Below are 19,445 nucleotides of genomic sequence, written 5' to 3'. Positions count from 1 at the left end.
TCTTTTCGTCGTGACAAATTATTTAACGTTGTTGTTTTTTTATTTTGTTGTTGATAAATTTACAGTATGCCCACTCTTTTGTCACCATTTCACTATTGTATGTGACTGTCTGGCACTATGGCTGGCACATGGGTGAGGGCGAGGCGGAACATCCACTCAGTGCGCATGTGTAGGTCAAGATCCATCGTCTACGTCATGTCCGTGGGAAGCGACGGCTGTTAGTCAACGAATGTTAAATTCGATAATATTTATCTTTTCTTTAATTGATATTTAATTATATACATGTAAAAATGATTCTTACAGTAAAGCCACTTCAAGGAAAAGAGTGTAATGTACAGGTATGCTTAATAGCGGTTTGGCCTCTTTAGCATAGCACTGTAGCTTTGTTTTCTCTCACTTTAGAACACAGCATATTGTTCATGTGCCAACCTATTCTTGTAGATAAATTATAAAACAACTTTTATCTGCTGTAGCCAGTTAGACATGCTTTCCACTCTCGACATTATTATTGTTCACGACACATTCCCGAACAAATAATTTACACTTGGTTCAAACAAAAGTGCTGTCTAGCTAGGCAGCACACTAGGTCTTGAGAGCCACTAATATCTGTACAGGAGAATATTTTGAGCTAGATCAGGCAAAACATGAATAATCATTTTGAGTTAATATGTCCATCTTTACAGTATGAGTATCATGAAAAGTTATGTTTGTAGTAGCCCACTAACTTCAGTTAGGCTGGCACACAAAAGCAATGTGTTAATCTGAAGAGTTATCAATAAACAAACAATCACTGTCTCTAAATATAACGATTTAATGCATTTGTAACCATTCAGTCTTGTTCTTTTCGTCAATGCACAGGTGACAGAAAATGAAAAGGTATGGACAGTAAAAGAACTAGTATCAGAACGTTTAAACATCCCACCAAGTCAGCAGAGACTGCTGTATAAAGGAAAAGCTCTTTCAGGTACAACCTCGATTTTTATTTAAAGTTATAGTAGAACCAATAATAATAATCTTTATGTCATTATTTACCCACCCTCATGTCGTTCCAAGTCTCTACTTTCAGGGAGCACAAATGTTTTGCAGGATGTTAACATTGTGCATTTATTATGCAACAAATGCCTATAGTTTCCAGGGTTCGTTGCACCAGCTGTGCGTAAGGTCTCACATAAGTTGGGGTGTAAAGTTCAGACTAAAGGCTTAGTAACTACTAGTTAGATTGTAACTAAATCAGGGCTTAATTTGGTTGCACCTCCTGTTCTTAATGCAAGACTTATCTAGTAGGTCGTAAACTCTCCATAAAGTAATGCTTAGTCGCATAATATGTTGTTTACCTGAATTGATTCAATAAGCAGCCTTCAAATTTGTACACACAAGTGTTAAAAAGCCTTGAATTTCAGTTTGACTTTGTTACGGTTGATGTTCAAACCTTGTATGCTTACGGAATTGTCAGCTGTAATAAATTAGTTCCCCATTGAAATATGATACGTAATAAAAGTAGATTTGATAAATAGTGTATTTGCCCTGTGTAAATAACAAATATTGTTATAAATATTCTCCGATACACCATAGCTTGGTCCTCGGCCACTCCTCCACCCTCTAACGGATGACAGCCGCGCCTCCCCGGGTGGATCGGAGGCAGTCCTCCAGCCCCTGGCAGACGGAATGCCCGCCGCGTTCTCGGGTCTCCCCCGACCCTGGCAGCGGTTCTCCCGCTCCAGGTGGTCGGCAGTGAGCCCCTTCTCCCCTTGTGGTTGGCGGCCGTCCTCTGCTTCCAGGCTGCCGGGCTCCTCCGTCCTCCGGCAGACGGCTGCTCTGTTGGGGTGTATGGTAGTGGCGAGAACTCCACTACGGTGTATCCCTCCCCCTTCCGGGTCTTCGGCACTAGTGTAAAGGAGTTCAATGGAAAGTAGGAGGCGAGAACCGGCTTGACAATATAAATAATATTTTAATGAAAAACTTAAAAGACACAAACACACATGACGGTCAGCTGCCCGTGAACGTTTTCTCTCTCTGTCGCATCATCGTCCGCAGTCGGCCCTTATCCCTCTCGGAGGCTTAATTAGCCTGATAAGGGACTGGGTGTGCAGCATCACGGCCCGGCCCCTCCCTCCGCCCTTTCACAAGTGTATTTTTCACTTGTTCATACTTCTTAAAGACAAAATATACTTATATTCAAGATCTATTCTTTTTTTTTTTTTAAAGGATTTTTAGATATTTTAAAATATTTGCATTTTTAATATTATATTCATCATTCTCAGATAACCATTTTTTCTTCTGCAGTATGTAAAAAATGTACGTTGTTTTAAAAGAGTTTTACATATTTATATTGGAAAACAAGCCAAAATTAAACATCAAGAAAGTGTTTTGTTGCAGTGTATAATGGGGCGAAGAATACCCTCTCTCACCTTTCTGATCACTTCAATCCATTTTTAACTCACAAAAAAACAAACTCTCTCTTATTAATAAAGCTGCATATTGCCAATATTCTTCACAATAAGAAATGCACAGTAACACACGTATTATGATTCAATAAGTCACCAGCCATCACATTATAATCTAGCTGCATTAAGTGAGCACGCTCAAGGTAAGAGCGTCCCCGTGACAGAGTGCGCCTCAGCTGGGTGCAGTTTCAGCCTCTCACCCTTAGATTGGGATATTCGTGCAACTCATAGAAATGCCAGTTTCAGAGTTTGTAGTTATTTACATGATCTACTTCGGTATTATTTGAACTTTAATAAAGCTATAATGCATTAAATATAACTGCATTTAAGATGTTATTCCGGGGTGTTTCCTTTAAAGATGCTCGACACACGAGCTTTGCTTTGTTAAAATCCCCAAGAATAATAAGTGAGTCCGGGTGTTGTTGCTTGTGTCTGTGATGTGATCAGCCAGCAGTTGCAGCACTGTGCTCACACACGCTTCTAGAGGAATGTAAACACTCACCAGAATATATGAGGAAAACTCTCGTTGTGAGTTGAAAGGCTTACAGTTGAGGAAGAGCGCTTCTAAAGTAGGGCAGCACATTTTCTTCAATGCTGTTACATCTGTACACCAACTTGCATTGATGTAAAAGCATGTTCCACCACCTCTCGTTTTCCCCGATAACTCGGCGATGTGATCCGCTCTGAACAGCTGAAAGCCCGGCAGATGTAACGTGCTGTCCGGAATGATTTCACTCAGCCAGGTTTCCGTAAAGCACAGAGCAGCAGAGTTAGCAAAGTCCTTATTTGTATGGGTTAGGAGAAGTAGTTTGTCCGTTTTGTTAGGAAGAGAGTGGAGATTCGCTTGATATATACTTCATTTGCTTCAGAATAATCAAATACCAGTAAAAACTTATCTGGTGTTTGCTGCCGAATATGTCATAGTTTGTTTCTGTTGAAACTGATCGAAAATACATTATTAAACCCAGGACAAACAAACAAAAACTGCTAAAGAACTGAGAGATCCACACAGAGGCGTTCAACTCCCATCATTTACTCACCATTATACCATCCCAGATATGAATGACTTACTTTCTTCTGCTGAACACAAAGTATTTAGAAGAATATCTCAGCTCTGTTGGTCCATACAATGCAAGTAAACAGGGTCCAAAACTTGAAGCTCAAACAGCACGTAAAGGCAGCATAAAAGTTATCCATAAGACTCCAGTGGTTAAATCTACATCTTCAGAAGTGATTTGATAGGTGAGTGAGAAGCAGATACATTTGTAAGCCCTTTTTATTACTGTAAATGTTAACTTTCAAACAGCCCTCCTAAGCGCATTTCTCTCCTAAGAGGGCTTTTTTACATATCGCCACCTAGAGGGCAGAGAGGAAAAATTATGGTAAAAAAGGATTTCAATATTGATCTTCATCCACACTTATCACTTCTGAAGGTATGGATTACATTTATGCTGCCATTATGTGCTTTTTGAGCTTCAACGTTTTGGACCCTGTTTACTTGTATTGTATGGACTTTCAGAGCTGAAATATTCTTCTAAAAATCTTTGTGTTCAGCAGAATTTGGAAATTCATACACATCTTGAGCCTATACGATCAGTCTGGTTGTACAACCTCATGGTTACAGGATTGGTTTCGAGTTCAATCAATCCAATCAGGGATAATTGGTACCATGATGCTGCTCATCAACTTTCTCTGTCAACTCAAGCTTTGATCCTGAGTTCAAGATTAGTTCAGGCTCATGTGCACATGATTAAGTGACTTTTGCAGCGAACAGCCAATCATGTGAAACATGGAGAGAGAAAGAGATTCTCTTCTTACAAGAGACAGTGGGATTTACCTCTCTGCTGAAGATCAGTAGAGAAAATGTGAACAATTTAAATACATTTAAACAGCACAACAAGAGATTGGGACCCACTTTATATTAGGTGGCCTTAACTGCTATCTACTTAATCATTTGATACAATGTACTTCTGTACATGCTGTTGCATTGTAATTACATTTAAAGTACTTGCATCTAATAACATTTGTGGTTACACTGTTAACTTTACCCCTAACCTAACCCTTACCCCAAAACCTAAATCTAACCCCTAATCTTAACCCTACCCTTACTCCAAAACCTACCTGTACCTCAACCTCAGTGTGGGCATTTTGCAGTACAACCTGTAGTTACAGAGTAAATGCATAGTTTTGTATGTATTTGATGTTAGTACATATTAGTTAAGTCCACCTAATATAAAGTTGTGACCAGAGATTGTTATAATGTAATGTAATAATAGGAAAATTGAAAACACGTTTACACGGCACAAGAGATCACCCATGAAATCACGAAGAATTAAAACACATGATTTACACAGCAAAAGGGATCACTGTACAATTATGAAGAAATTAAAGACATTTACACTGCAAGAAGAAACACAGCGGCTGCTGCGAGAGCTCAAGAGGACTGATGGAAACAAATTCTGAATGTGATAAAAATATAAAACAGCTGATGTATCAATGCTTAAGTGAATTCAGATATTTCCACAACAAAAACACACTGGCTTATTAATTTGAATAGCTTAAAAAATTTATTTAAAATAGAAAAGCTTCTATATTCACTTAAATGGAAAGCTTAGTATAATTTATTACTATTAAAAATGTACATAGGCTACTATTGAATAATACAAAATTGAGCATTTGGAATATTAAATGCAATTTCATATTAGTTCTTTTTTGTTTTAAATGTATTTTGTGTACTGCTTATACTGAACTAAAATTAACTTAAGTGTACTTATTTGAACTTGTATTATATTGAACGTCTGACTCATTGAAATGCTGTATGTACATCTCTAGTCCATGATAGAGGTTTTGGATGCATGTATCGCTGTTTTATTGATAGCTTAATATATCTTTTTGTTTTACATTTTCCACAGATATTTTATGGCTAGAGTAGGTCAATTAAAAACAAAAATAGTACTTTTAAATAAAATAGAATGAATCTGCCGAAAATCTATATTTAAATTATTTATCATGAAGAGATAAATTTGTGGATATCTATAATTTTGTTTCTGTAAAGTGTGCTTTAATTGATACAGGGGTGTGACTTCATTGCATCATGTGAGGGTGAGCAATTGATGGCTACATTTTCATTTTTGGGTGAACTACTCCATTACAGCCCTTTTTGGACAAATGCTGATTAGTACATGTGCATTCATAATTTTAGGTGACACAAAATCTATTTCTCTTCCTGCTGTGCTTTTGTGGTATTTTGAGGACACATACTGGCAGCAACATTCCTTTAATTCCATTTGTCAAGGCATGAGGTTAAGTATGTCATTACGACTGTTTTGTTCTGTCTCCAGATGAACAAAGTTTGAGTGATTACTCCATTGGACCAGAGGCCAAGCTGAATCTAGTTGTGCGGCCAGCAGGAGAGAGGAGTGGAGGGGCAATGGAAGCCAGTAGCAGTTGTAACAATGGAAAACCTGGTAATAGTGTATGGCAATTATTGTCAACTGTCCTGGCCAAACACTTCAGCCTGGCCGATGCTGCTAAAGTGCAGGAACAACTTATTAAGGTACTTTTGGTACAAATATTTCTCTTTCTCCTAGATATCTAAGATTCATACAGTCTATTTCTCTCTCATTTTCTTTGCCCTTCTCAGTATTACCTAGGGTTGCCAAGTTTTTGCCATACAAATATGGGACACACTTTGACCAAAATACAGGACTTCTCGGCTAATACTTGACAGTTAGCAACCCTAGTATTGCCATATATTTTTATTGTGGTTTCATGCTTCTGCAAGCATCACAATTACAATTGTTTGTACTTAGTGTTTGGGATTTGACCAATCCTTCTGGGTTGTAAACCTGCAACTGTTTGGTTACTAACGCAGATCTTGAAACACCATGTTTCAACACCCATTTGTAAAATGTATTATTGAACCTAAGTTTATTTTAATTTTTTTTATTTAGGATTATGAACGCTCCATCAGACTGCTAAGTCTAGATGACATTGAGCGTATGGCCAGTCGTCTGCTGCATCCGGAGGCAGAGGGCATGGATACATCATACATGGACTGAAAAAAACTACACAGATGTAACTCTGACTCCAGTGGACTACCCCTACCAATCAGCCATGTATGTGGGAGTAGGATGTATTTAATATGGACTGTTAGAAAGAAAAAAGCCAGAAGTCTCCTTTACATTACAGACTGAGGTGAACTCTCACAAGGCAAGGAGCCACAATGCATACCATAGCTTTTCCATAAGAGGAAACTGGTGGTGATTTTACTGCAACTCTGTTAATATGCTGTGCAAATTATTACATAAAAGAAAAAAAATGTTCCTCCCCTTTTCTCCCCAATATGGAATGCCCAATTCCCGATGCGTTCTAAGTCCTCGTGGTGGCGTAGTGACTCGCCTCAATCTGGGTGGCGGTGGACGAATCTTAGTTGCCTCCGTGTCTGAGATCGTCAATCCGTGCATCTTATCACGTGGCTTGTTGAGTGCCTTTCCGCAGAGACATAGCGCGTGGAGGCTTCACGCTATTCTCCTCGGCATCCATGCACAACTCGCCATGCGCCCCACGCATTATGGTGACCACGATGAGGTTACCCCATGTGACTCTACCCTCCCTAGCAAACGGGCCAATTTGGTTGCTTAAGTCAGGAGACCTGGCTGGAGTCAAACTCGTGACTCCATGGGTGGTAGTCAGTGTCTTTACTTGCTGAGCTACCCATGTCCCCTTGGGCAAATTAATAAAAAGTGTTCTTGATCAGCTTTATTATTTACTTATTTAAAAGTAAGCACATGGATCTTTGAAAATGCACAGGTATTGACAAAGCCAGCTTGCTTGTAAATGTTTCCTTTATTGAACTCTTTTTGGTTTTCAAGTCGTTCTTACATATGGCCAAAATAAAGTGATACCTACTGCAAGGTTTGTGTGTGTGTGTGTGTGTGTGTGTGTGTGTGTGTGTGTGTGTGTGTTGGCTTATAAAATGGTGGAGCTCTTAGGTAGGTTACAGATATATATTAATTAATAAAAGTATACCACAGAATTGACCAAAGGCAAATCAAAGCACTAAATTGAGCATGGAATGTGCGTCTCTTTTGCTTACGAGCAACTTATCTGGCAGTTCTGCAACTCACATGACCTCTAATGAACCACACTGGAAATACGTGCAAAAAATGACCTGTTTATGTAAACCTTCATCACTTGGACACTGTACATTGTTGGAATGAGAAACAATCTGAAGAAATTTGCTGCAGAAACAGTCATGCAGTCCAATTAATTTTAAACTATATTCTTTGTTCTATGTCAGCGAGACCTACAACAGCCAAATGTCACTAAATTAATGGCCAATATAATGTTATCCACTTTTAAAAGGGCTGTCTGTCCTTCATGACATATTACAAACTAGGGCTGGGTAATATAGCTATATTTGAAGCCTTCTGACAATATTCATTTACTCTGAAATGGTTTGAAAAGTGATTTTTTTTTTATGTTGTTGAGGATTGAACTGTCAATGCAACCAAACGGCTATTGCTGCCAAGTAGATTCAAAATCTTTGTAGCAAGAAGTAAAATACTGTAGAAATGTAGTTAAAAATAAGCAAGGAATGTTTTCCACACTTTTTACAAAATGGGCACATGGATAATTTACATTTATATGCATCAACATGTCAATACATAGTTATAAACAGCAATAATTACCTCCATACATATTTTTTACTAAAACATTCTAAAGCATGTAAAATTAAATGCAGCGTCTTCGAAAAATTTGAAGTGATGATGTGAACGAATCGTTAAGGCAGTCCTTTGAACTGCCTTAATGCTTTTAAACTGAATTGGAATGTTATAAAAATGTATATGCTGAAATGGCTTGGACTTTCCAGTTCTATCAGAATTTTTGCAATTGAGACACTATTAAGAAACTTTATTCTTGCAAGCTGTAACAATGAGCGAGAGCAAAACAGGCCTACTGGCACAGTCTTAAGTTAAAGCTGAAGTGTGTAATTCATGCTCCTCTGAACAGATCTGCCAAAATAAAAACAGACTACCAAATACTGCCCGTCTGCAGTTTATCGAACAAACAGAAAGGTCCCAACTCAAACTCTGTTGTACCCGTCTCAAATGCTGTTGAAGTGTCCAGCTCGACAGGTTGCTCAAAACAAACGTTTTTATATAGCACTACAGAGACAAATGTTTATATTACTTATAGTTGTAGTTGCATTTTAAGCTGAGAAACGAGAAAGTATTCTATCTAGAGGTAGGCCAATATATTGGCGCCAATAGTTGCTTTGTGGAACTATCAGTTAATGGGAAAAATCTTGTAAGCGTTTTAAATTTAAGTGAGGGCATGCAAAGAAAAATTTACAATATGGAAACGTTCCTCGTCAGCACATACATTGTGTCTCCAACTTAATATATTGTGAGAAATAATATATAGGTAAATATAAAAAGCTCAATTTGTTAAATATAAAAATAGAGCATTGTTAAGAGCCAAGGCTCCGTCATTTCAAAATAAGAGACCCCATGCGTGTTTTAGGCTTGTTTAGTGTTAAAGTCCCATGTTATGCACCAAATAAAGGTTTTCTGATTATTATTGGTTGAAAAATAAACTACATCTGGGATTTTATAAATTTTGTACTCTGGCCTCTATGTATGTGCTGACGAACATTTTGTAACATTCCGTTTTGATTTTAAAAACTATCGCCCGATTAATAAGTTGTCAGCCCTTTCCACCACCTTAGTTACTATCGGCAAAATCCACTAACAGTCGACCTTTAATTCTAATAGTGAAAAAGTTACACACTTCAGCTTAAACTTTGTCGAAATTGAAAGCACAACATTTAAAAAAATGAATTGGCGCAGTATTGGTTATTTTTATATCAGCAACAAAATAATATCAAATATAACATAAAAGTTTGCAATATCACCCAGCCCTATTACATATATTAAGAATGCTTGTTCAGCATAGGAGTGAAACAGGTGCTGAGAATAACAAAAAGTATAAAGGCACAATGAATTAGCAGACAAAAAGGATAATTTCCAAACAAAAGAAAAATAAAATGTAATGGACAGCAGGAGTAGTGACAGTCAGGGAAATTCATCGCCAGCTGTAGTGAGAGTAGGACTTGTAATAAATGCATTGTCAGAAGATTTGCAACATATTGGTCTTCCTGTTCTCTGGACAGTTAGTCATACCACATGTTGCTTGGGGTTCAGCAATAAAATGGATGTTCAGCTTTCACATGTGGCATTTGATACCCTGGATATTTCAAAGGAGAAAAGAAAACTGCAGAGAGAAGGATGTGCGCAAGAGTGACAGACCTGGATGTTTTCCATCCCTTCCTCTCTTTCCCAAACTAGATCTTTCTCTTCCCTGCCCTATTTCTTTTCTCCTTCAGCAGCTGCAGCCATCACTAGTGGATGCAGTTCTGTCATCTCTTAGTTTAATCTGGTCAGGAAAATCATATGTCTCCACTTCGGACTCCTGAAAGTGACAAATCAATTTAAGATGAAAAAAGATCCTGTAACCATTACGTCAAAGTTTATCAGTTAGCAAAGCGGCCAATTATTTTAATATGAAGTCATTTTGTTGTGTCATATTGTGTCAAACACAATATGAAATATGCACAATCTCTTTTACCTGTTTTAGTGCATTATGAGCAATAGTTTGGAAAGCCTGGTCCACGTTAATGGCTTCTTTGGCACTGGTCTCATAATAGGGGATATTGTTCTTACTCTGACACCACGCTTGAGCTCGCTTTGTTGTAACCTGTTCAAAATACAAAGGATTTTTAGATGAAAATTTGGATCAACAATCTAAGAATATCAGACAGAAACTCCATTGAAAAATAAAAAAATATGCTGTACATCTTAGTTACGAGACTTGAAGGTGAAGTGTGTCATTTCACTAGCATCACCACACGGAGTTGGAAAAATAATTGATTCCAGACAGGTTTCTGAATAATCATCCTGTTTGCCAAAGGTCAAAAAACAGATTGTACCGCTCCAAACTGACTTCACTGAATTAAACTGAATTAAGTAATTAGTTACTTAATTCAAATAATGTTGCAATTAAGTATTTTAACATAGAAAAAATGACACTTCAGCTTTTCTACTGAGTCAAATGTTGTAAAACATTGGTTAAAGTTTAAACAATTTCAACTTTGACCCCATTTGCTAGTGATTGATTCAGTGATTACAAAACAATTTGCATGACGAATCATTACCAGAGATGGATTATGACTTGCGTTCGTAAGTTGTTGGTTTTCACTGTTGATGGGTTTTCGAGCAGGGGGATCGCCAAACTGGTCACGCAACCTTGAAGCCCAGGGCCCACCCCTCCCCGCCCATTGGCCCGGTCGGTAATCCATCCCTGATCATTATGTGTGCATCATCCTCAGTGTAGATTAATTGAATTGTATAATACATTATTTTCACCATTTACAGAGTACATTTCCTGCTTTCTTACAACCTTATGTACAATTTCTTGATGCCATATGTGGTGCTTTTTAATTAGAGGACAAAGCAGTGCATTGAAGCTCTGATGTGAGAAATATGAAAGTATGTGAACTGCGTTTGATTGGCCGACACATTTTTTCTTTATCAAGAGGGCAATAGAGTTACCATCAAAAGTCTGTCGCATTTAACTGGGTGTTTTATTATTCTGGTAAGCTGCTATAAATATATTGACTGTTAAAGCACCAACAAATGGAATTAACGAATAAAAAACATTTTCAAAACAACTTTCTGAATACGCCCCCTTCTGCCGTTGATCTAACAAACAGATAGTCCCGCCCCAACTCACGGCATTGGTTGAGTTAATGGTATTGCTCAAAACAAACAGAGAAATTTTCATAGCGCCACAGAGACACAGTGTTTACAGTTTCCAAGAAAATTAACCTATGAGTGTCTTACTTATGGCCATCTCTGCATATTAAGTTGGGATAGGAGAAATTATTTTAAAAGAAAATGTTACATACTTCCACTTTAACTTTAATATTCTCTTTATACTGTTGCTCTGTCAAGACAGTTAATGACTTGAAAGAGAAAACTCCCCGTAGAAGCAAACAGTTCACACTAATCTCACTGTAGCACCGCTTGTGGCACCACTGAGAATGCAACGCATACTTTTTAAATTTTGTTACATTTTTAATTGCGATCTGACACATTTTGGAACGCATTATCATATGAAACTGAGCCTGCGTAGCAAGAAGTGTCTGTGTTTGTGCACTGGCATAGAGTAAGTTTTGGCCTTTAGTTCTATTCAAATATTGCAATGTTAACATTGTAAATATTAACGCTTTTGAAATTTTATGTTATGTTGCCCATGTATTAAAAATCCATATTGGTCAAAGTTAACACAGGAAACTAAGAGGAATTCCACTGTTTAAAACCAAGACATTTTTTATAAATACAAGTGGTATAGCCACTCAGTTAGGACAGCACACTGACCTGTCTGTTGTCCAAGTCAATTTTGTTGCCTAACACAACAAAAGGGAAGTTCTCTGGGTCACGTGGACTGGCCTGAATGAGAAACTCATCCCTCCAGCTGTCCAGAGTCTTAAATGTAGTTGGTGCTGTGACGTCATAGACCAACACGCAACAGTCCGCCCCTCTGTAGAAAGCCACACCCAGAGACTGAAATCGTTCTTGACCAGCTGTGTCCCAAATCTTAGAAAGACAATAAAAAGTAATGCTTTTTGAAGAATAACAACAAAGTGTTTAATAATACTTTTAATCTAGGTCTCTGTTTCTGGTATAAACGATTATATTCTAATAACATTATTCTATGATTTGATGGCTTGATTATTATTAATATTATATTAATTATAACACATAAAAACAAAGACAATTTGGTGTCTGTTCTTCTACTGTCCATCTGATAAAAGCTGATATGGGTAAAAAAGATTCATAATTAAAGTAATGATGAGCAATGTAAATACTGCGCAGACATATTAAATAGTAAAGTGACCCCAATTCAGAAATGAATTCTAAATTAGTAACAGATAGAGCGATAAGAACTTTTTAGGAATAGCTTCCCAAACACAGTTTGTCTGGACATGTGGTGATTTTGGTCAACCTGACTGGTCATACTTGGTAAGCACATGGCTGACAGATGTAAACACCACACGTGAGCTGAAAACTGGTTGTTCATACCAACCTAGTGCCTACTGGAAAATACCAGGGGATTACCAGGCATGTAACTAAATGTGTCTCATTTACTTAGCATTATACCAGTATACAGGATAAGTGACATCTAAAAACTGCTATATCAAAATGAGTGTAAAAGATGAGCAATGAGATCCCACACGTGGTTTATTAGTAATCACAGAGTTGTCATGTTTTTGAGATGACAGTATTACCTATTATGTTGATCCTTTAATTACATCACATGATCAGAAATTATTTTCACTATAGAGCATTGTTCACAAAATAATGGTTGTGAGGACATGCCATTGTTATCATCAGGCCACACGGGCCTCTCATGTGTTTGCTGAGCAGTTTCAAAACAATTCAACAGTCAAGACCAAATACAGCATTGGAAAAAAGTAGGGATGCACCGATGTATCGGCCGCCGATATTTATCTGCCAATTATTGACCAAATAAAAATCATTGGCTTTAAGCATGAAAATGCAGATATGAAAAACCAATGGTTTATTTATAATTAATTACCATCACACTTTGTGAAAACTCTGTGAAATAATGATAGCTACAGGATGTAGAATGGTTGACACTCCTAAGAACATGTTATATTTAATTGATAATCATGTTTGTTCTCACATTAATGAGGAAAAACCATCGCAGATGTGACATTTGTAAAAGCAGCACTTACCTTTACATGATTAGGTAAAACCATCCAAAATGCTTTGAAACCAGTAAACTTTGACCTCTTAGACATTGGTATGGAATCCATTAAGGGTAATTGATTGACAAAGATTGAGTTAAGATTGAAATCACAATAAGGTCTTGTGTGGTTACTAAACCATGAAAGCTTAAAAATAGGCCGCATTCTGCGATTAAGTCAGCATTGTGTAAGCAAGCGGCACCCTCTAGTGGTGTGTATGGCATTATCCATTATCTGCAACAGAACTTAAAAGAGTGTTTTGTTCCTTTGGTAACTTTGTTTTTCCATGATGTGGTTAACAGTTCAATTGAATTGCCAAACATATACATAATATGAATTTGTAATGTTCTAGTACATGTAAATGTTTTGCACTGCAAAAACAAAAGTGCAAAAATGTTTTAAATAATGTATTTTTTCACATCAATCCTCATGCTTTGATATTTAGTTATTTGTATCTTCTATTTATCTTTCATTGTGGCTCACTTTTAAAAATTGGCCTGTTCAACAGATTCAATCCATGTTCAATGGAGATTATTTATTTTAGAACAATAAAAAGCTTTTGTACCTCTTTGTACATTTTTAAACATAATATCTGAGCCAAATAGTGATTCGATGACAAAATAAGGTAAGTGGCAAAATATCAGTATCGGTCTATAGTTTTTTTATAAAATTGGTAATCGATATCGGCCTAAATTGTTCATATTGTTGCATCCCTAGAAAAATAAATAGCTATTATAGGTTTATACAAGGGTGAATCTTACAAAAACTGTCAAGTAATGTTCAACTAATATTTTACCCCAAAATGAAAAGAAAGAAATATATCAATACAGTACATTTTAAAATATAACTAAATTAATGCCACAATTAAAATGCTATAATATATCTTTATTTATTGGTCCTAGAAAATAGGCTCATTTTTCATTATGCAAATATATTCATTTTTTTCTTTTGGGGTAAAATCAATACATTTATGGGTAAATCTCAAGAAGAAATGCCTGGGTCATAGGCATTTCTTGAGATTTACCCATAAATGTATTGAGTTACTGTAAAAACCTGAACATATAGTGCATGTGATTATATATAATTAAGTAAAAACAATAGATTTTCCTAGACTTTCAGAGAAAACTGAAAACATGTCAAGGCAATGAAAATACTAAAATTATTTTCAGGAAACTTAAGCACATTTTTACCCCCAAAGTCTCATTACCGCAACACATCCTTACATTTTAATGTTACTACATTGTTATAATGGTGATTTTCATTAACAAAACCTTTTTGTTTGTTTGTTTGCTTTTTACTGTATTACAGTAAAAAAAGATGCTGTTGTACAATCATTTTATAAATTAAAATCAGTGAACATGCAGGCAGTACCAAGAGAGTACCACTATGATGTATAAATACTTGACAATATAAATAAAACATATTTTTTGGAGGGTCAAATATGCGTAACTGTCATAAAAATAATATCACAAATGCAAAACAAATCTCAACAGCCCTAAAATAGGCTTTATTTTTTATATGTAAAATATAATGTCTTATTTTTGGAGTAAAATAGCACCAGTACATTTTCTTGACATGTTTTGTGAGAGTCACCCGAATAGAACACACCTGCATAGTGACCAGTCTGTCGTCCACCATCACCTCCTTGGTGAGGAAGTCAGCTCCAATAGTGGCCTTATACTGATTACTAAACTTATTATTTACATACTGGTTCATCAAAGATGTCTTCCCAACTCTGTCAAAGGAAAAGGGAACATGAAATCAGAAAGAACAAATATGTAATTAAGGACACAATGCATTTGAAGAATAACATTAGAATCACTGATAAATATGTCAATACCACAGTACAGCCAACACCTAAATCTACTTTACATTGAGTAAGTCTGCATAGCTTTCAGATAAAGCTTTGATAACATTTCATTCACAGTATGATGTGATCATCCAGCACTATTTAACATTATCAGAGATAGTGAGATTGGCCATCAGTGTTTTCATTGTTTACCAGGACTGTGCAAATTCCAAACGCACCAACATTAAGGTAGTGGTTGATGGAAAGTCAGGGGAATTCCTTGAGTACTGTCAAGTCAATAATGTTTACATGAACAGCTAATAACAAGAGACAAAGTGTCACTGCTGATAACACCATCTGGGCAGCATGACACCAATCGAATATAACAATCTAAACGCCAGTGTCCACATATAATGCTGGAATGTTGCACAAACACATACCCTGAATCCCCTAGGATGATCACTTTAAGCAGCACCTTCTTCCGAGAAGCCATAATGTGTTGAAGAAACCTGAGGAGCAAAGAAGCATATTATACAGTAGCAGATACCTTTTGAACATTCCCCCCAGACAAATGCTTAACAGGTTTTGTATTTTAATTCCAAAAGTGAAAATAGCTGAAAACACAGTTAAAATTAAATATGTTACAAATATTAATTGGCATAAATAAATAAATAAAAACACACACAAGCTTGTTTTTATATCACTGTGGGGACTCTCCATAGACTTCCATGCATTTAATGGATTTAACCCTCACAGAAACCTTTTTGCATTTTTACATTTATATATAAAAAAAAACATAGTATGTTAAATGATCCATTTCCCTCGTGGGGACCGCTGGCTGGTCCCCACTAGGTAGATGATCTCAGGTTTTACTATCCTTGTGGGGACATTTGGTCCCCACAATGTAAGATAAACATGTACACACACACAACCCAATTATTGAATGTTTCTTTTATATATTGATGTCCTTCAGAAACCATTCCAATGTGTGCTATCTACACAGCTGTTGTTTTGATCGCTGTCTCAAAATACAGGCCTGCGACAGTTTACAACAAGTTAAAATTCGGTGTTAGGTGATTATTTATATATATATAGGCCTATATACTGTGTGTATGTGCATGTATATACAGTACACATACACACAATATATAAATTGATGTAGATGTAATAGATGTACTGTAGGCCAATAAAGATGTATCATGCTGCAACTACTAATCGATTAGTAGTAGTTGACAACACTAATTATTTGGGAATGTGGGCCTTCTTATTAAGTATAGGCCATATCTTAATACAATGTATAGCGTATATTATTTTCTGTAGTATTCCATTTGCACAATTTGTGACTGAGAATATTGCAGAACATGTTTTTCAATAAAGTGCTGATTCTTTATCTTTATTTTAATTAAACAAATAACCGACAGATTATAATCATGATTGTTAGTTGCAGCACTAGTATAATGTATTTTGAATAGTATCTCAAGACCACTGAAAATAACATACACTGAAAGATGAATATCAAAAACTGTTCACCACACTATTTTCATAGAGTGGCAGAAGTACAAAGAATTAATTCATGTGATTCATCGAGTCATGTGACGTCACTCCTGTAGAAAAACATGCCAGTTACATTGTAACACATGCATTAATAACGAAACATGTCCAACGGAGCATCACAAAAGCGAAAACGCAAAACAAACAGCACAGTCTTTTGTTCTGGTGTGAACAAATAGTTCGTCCTAGCAAGGACAGATGTGTCATGATAATCCAGAAAACAATCATATATATATATCGATTAAATATAGAAATGGGCAAGACTAAATTCAAGAAAAAGCACAACACAAAACAGTGATCGTGATATTAAGATAATATTCTCTGCACCAGTCTGTTTTACTGATTTGTAATAAAAACAAACTGTCGGACATTTACCTTCGCCTCTTCGCTCTCCGTCGCGGACTGAATCTTCTCTGGATAAGGTCGAACAAAATCACCCAATGCTTGTAATGATCCAGATGCACATCAACTGTTGTGGAGCGTGTGTCTCTTCCTAGCAGAACAGGACATGACTGTGAGTCACAAGGGACTGACGCACAATATTGATGTCCGATTCGCAAATGAATCGTGTTTTGAGTCGGTTCTTTTAGTTAATCGAACGAAACGACTCGCAACGCGTTTGTTTATGACTCAACTTTAAGGGAGACTTTGGTGTTAAACCAGTGTGGTGGGTGATAAGTTGGTACCACGCAACAAAATTGTTATCTAAAATATATTTTACGAAAAAGGGAAACGTAAAACGTATTTCTGGGAACACTTTCGAGTGAAGCCCAAAACGAATCTGTGAATCATATCACGAACATGTTCATTGAAACGAACTCTTTGAACGAACCGAATCTCTAAAAATGAATCAGACTTCCCAAAGCAAGCGCAGAGCACAACTGGAAGAAGCCCTCCCTCATTTTCATATGACTCCTGCAAGATGGCGAAGATGATTGAAAATGATATCCGCACAGTTGACTTTTTATTGATCTCTTTTCGCTTCTTGAACAAGCCAGTCGATAAATGACAACAACTTCCCATAAATAAAAAATATATATAAAAAAGGGGAAAAAAGTGGTTGGACGCTTGGATACAGGCACAACTTTAATCTGACAAAGTTAATGCATACTGAAACAAGTTATGCAACTCAAACATGACTGGGCAAGAAAAGAACAACAACAAAAGCAGGACAGGGAGAGGCTCTTCCTGTGATATTTTATGCCTTATGATCCTCCGTCCCATCCTCTGTCATGTGATTTACATGCTGATCTTTTGTGTCTGAATTCTGACTCATTCACAACCAGGCTTACTTCCTGAATACCTCAACTCTTCAATAGCCTACCTTAACTACTTCCTTAACCTCATTTACTACTTCCAAAACATTATTTGTAAGGTTATGAATTTACAAAATATTCCCTCTAACACTCTACATTTGATGTAACTTTCAGAGGGTCTATTTTATTAAGATTTTTCTTCTTGCATGTCCTGAAGAACGAAATAAATCTAAGACACTAATGTGGTGTTGAAGTTCTTTGATTAAATATTGGAGGGGTCCTGATGTTGGGAAGGGGTGTGGTCAAGTGGCCATGACATAATGTGATTGACAGTTTCTGTTTCCAATCAGCTCAAAACAAAACAGAACGTCAATAACACATTAGCCAATCAATTTGCTCGTAGGTCAAAGTTGTTTCAAGGCAAGTCGGTCCAGTCGGCGGCCATGTTTGGAACGCTCCCCGGGCAGCTGCTTTCTATGGATCCAAGTGGCATAAAATTAGTGCTCCCATCTACTTGAAGAGGGAAAGAGCGTAATCTTCCAAAATGTTGTTCAAAATAACGACCAAAGAACATAATTCACATTAGCAGTAATACTTGACGACAATTGTATCATAAATTGTGATTCTTCAACTAAAAAAATGCTAAAAAAAAATCGTATTGTTAAGGCTGGCTCAGCAAATGCGCATGCGCGTTTTTGAGATGACTGTCAGGTGATGTCTGTATCTAAAAGATGATTGGCTCCTTTACCTGTAAGGCGGGACTTCCTTTTATACATCCAATATGGATTGGGCGTTCTAATTTCTCCCTTTTATTTTAATACAAGTGCTTGGACTTCTGCTAAATACTCTCTGTTGTTGGAGAGGCTGGAGCTGTGTTTGACAGCCTAGAGTAAGGGCGCAAAAAAAGCGAAACCTCAAACGGTCCTTCATTGAGTGAACGTATAGTTTAATCATTTCCATCATGACAGTGATCGGTATAACGCTGTGACAGTGAAATTTAGATACAGAAGGTTCGACGCTTCACACTTCGGTGAGGATTTTATTATGTGAAGTCTGTTGTGTTAATGATTTTATCTTTTCTCCGGTCCTTTCTCTCATGTTACCTTGTTCTGCTTTGAGCATCACACCCAGCAGGGCTGATGATATCGTGCAATCGTGTAAATAAAACTGCAAATTAATAGCTGCTTTTTGCATGGACACTTTGTGTTTTAATCGGATTGAAATCATTCCGATCGATGATTCCGAACGTACTGTTTACATGTATAGCGTTTATGTATATAATGTTATGCGCGACGGCTTGTGGGTTTAATAATCAATACATCATAAATAATAATAAAAATAAATATAAATTTAAAAATGTTCAAATATACCATCTACTAATTTTCCAGTAACAATATAAACACCCAGCTTTGAAATATACCGCTTTTGAATTGATCCAAGAGTTCAATTAACAGTTGGCTGTTAACGCCAAGGGCATGAATTTTACCAAAGGTAGATATTTATATTTCAACATCAGTTCCTAAACTACTTCTATAATACACTGTGTACATAAAATAGTTTCACTCAGG

The 19,445-nt window shown here is 36.6% G+C and overlaps 3 protein-coding genes across 4 annotated transcripts in view; 2 read left to right on the top strand and 1 right to left on the bottom strand.

The window, feature by feature from the left end:
• Window positions 1–179: 179 nt before the first annotated feature.
• LOC127620887 (ubiquitin-like protein 4A) lies at window positions 180–6,545 on the top strand. Its single transcript, XM_052094226.1, has 4 exons — window positions 180–338; window positions 859–964; window positions 5,786–6,000; window positions 6,398–6,545. The coding sequence occupies exons 1-4, from the start codon at window positions 291–293 to the stop codon at window positions 6,503–6,505; spliced, it is 477 nt and encodes a 158-aa protein (XP_051950186.1). The 5' UTR covers window positions 180–290; the 3' UTR covers window positions 6,506–6,545.
• LOC127620886 (ras-related protein rab7-like) lies at window positions 6,525–17,145 on the bottom strand. Its single transcript, XM_052094225.1, has 6 exons — window positions 16,997–17,145; window positions 15,511–15,579; window positions 14,890–15,016; window positions 11,888–12,106; window positions 10,077–10,205; window positions 6,525–9,920 (listed from the first exon to the last, which is right to left on the bottom strand). The coding sequence occupies exons 2-6, from the start codon at window positions 15,561–15,563 to the stop codon at window positions 9,831–9,833; spliced, it is 618 nt and encodes a 205-aa protein (XP_051950185.1). The 5' UTR covers window positions 15,564–15,579; window positions 16,997–17,145; the 3' UTR covers window positions 6,525–9,830.
• Window positions 17,146–18,742: 1,597 nt separating this feature from the next.
• LOC127620999 (dynamin-1-like protein) overlaps window positions 18,743–19,445 on the top strand; it is a 40,146-nt gene continuing 39,443 nt past the window's right edge. For both annotated transcript variants that reach the window (XM_052094401.1, XM_052094399.1), the window contains exon 1: window positions 18,743–18,907. The gene's annotated coding sequence lies outside the window, so the exon portion shown is untranslated. The remainder of the gene's footprint in view (window positions 18,908–19,445) is intronic.

Source organism: Xyrauchen texanus, chromosome 27 (genome assembly GCF_025860055.1).
Source record: "Xyrauchen texanus isolate HMW12.3.18 chromosome 27, RBS_HiC_50CHRs, whole genome shotgun sequence".
Taxonomy (NCBI): Eukaryota; Metazoa; Chordata; class Actinopteri; order Cypriniformes; family Catostomidae; genus Xyrauchen; species Xyrauchen texanus.
Note: the sequence above shows the minus strand (reverse complement) of the source record. Positions and strands in the feature narration are given on the sequence as shown.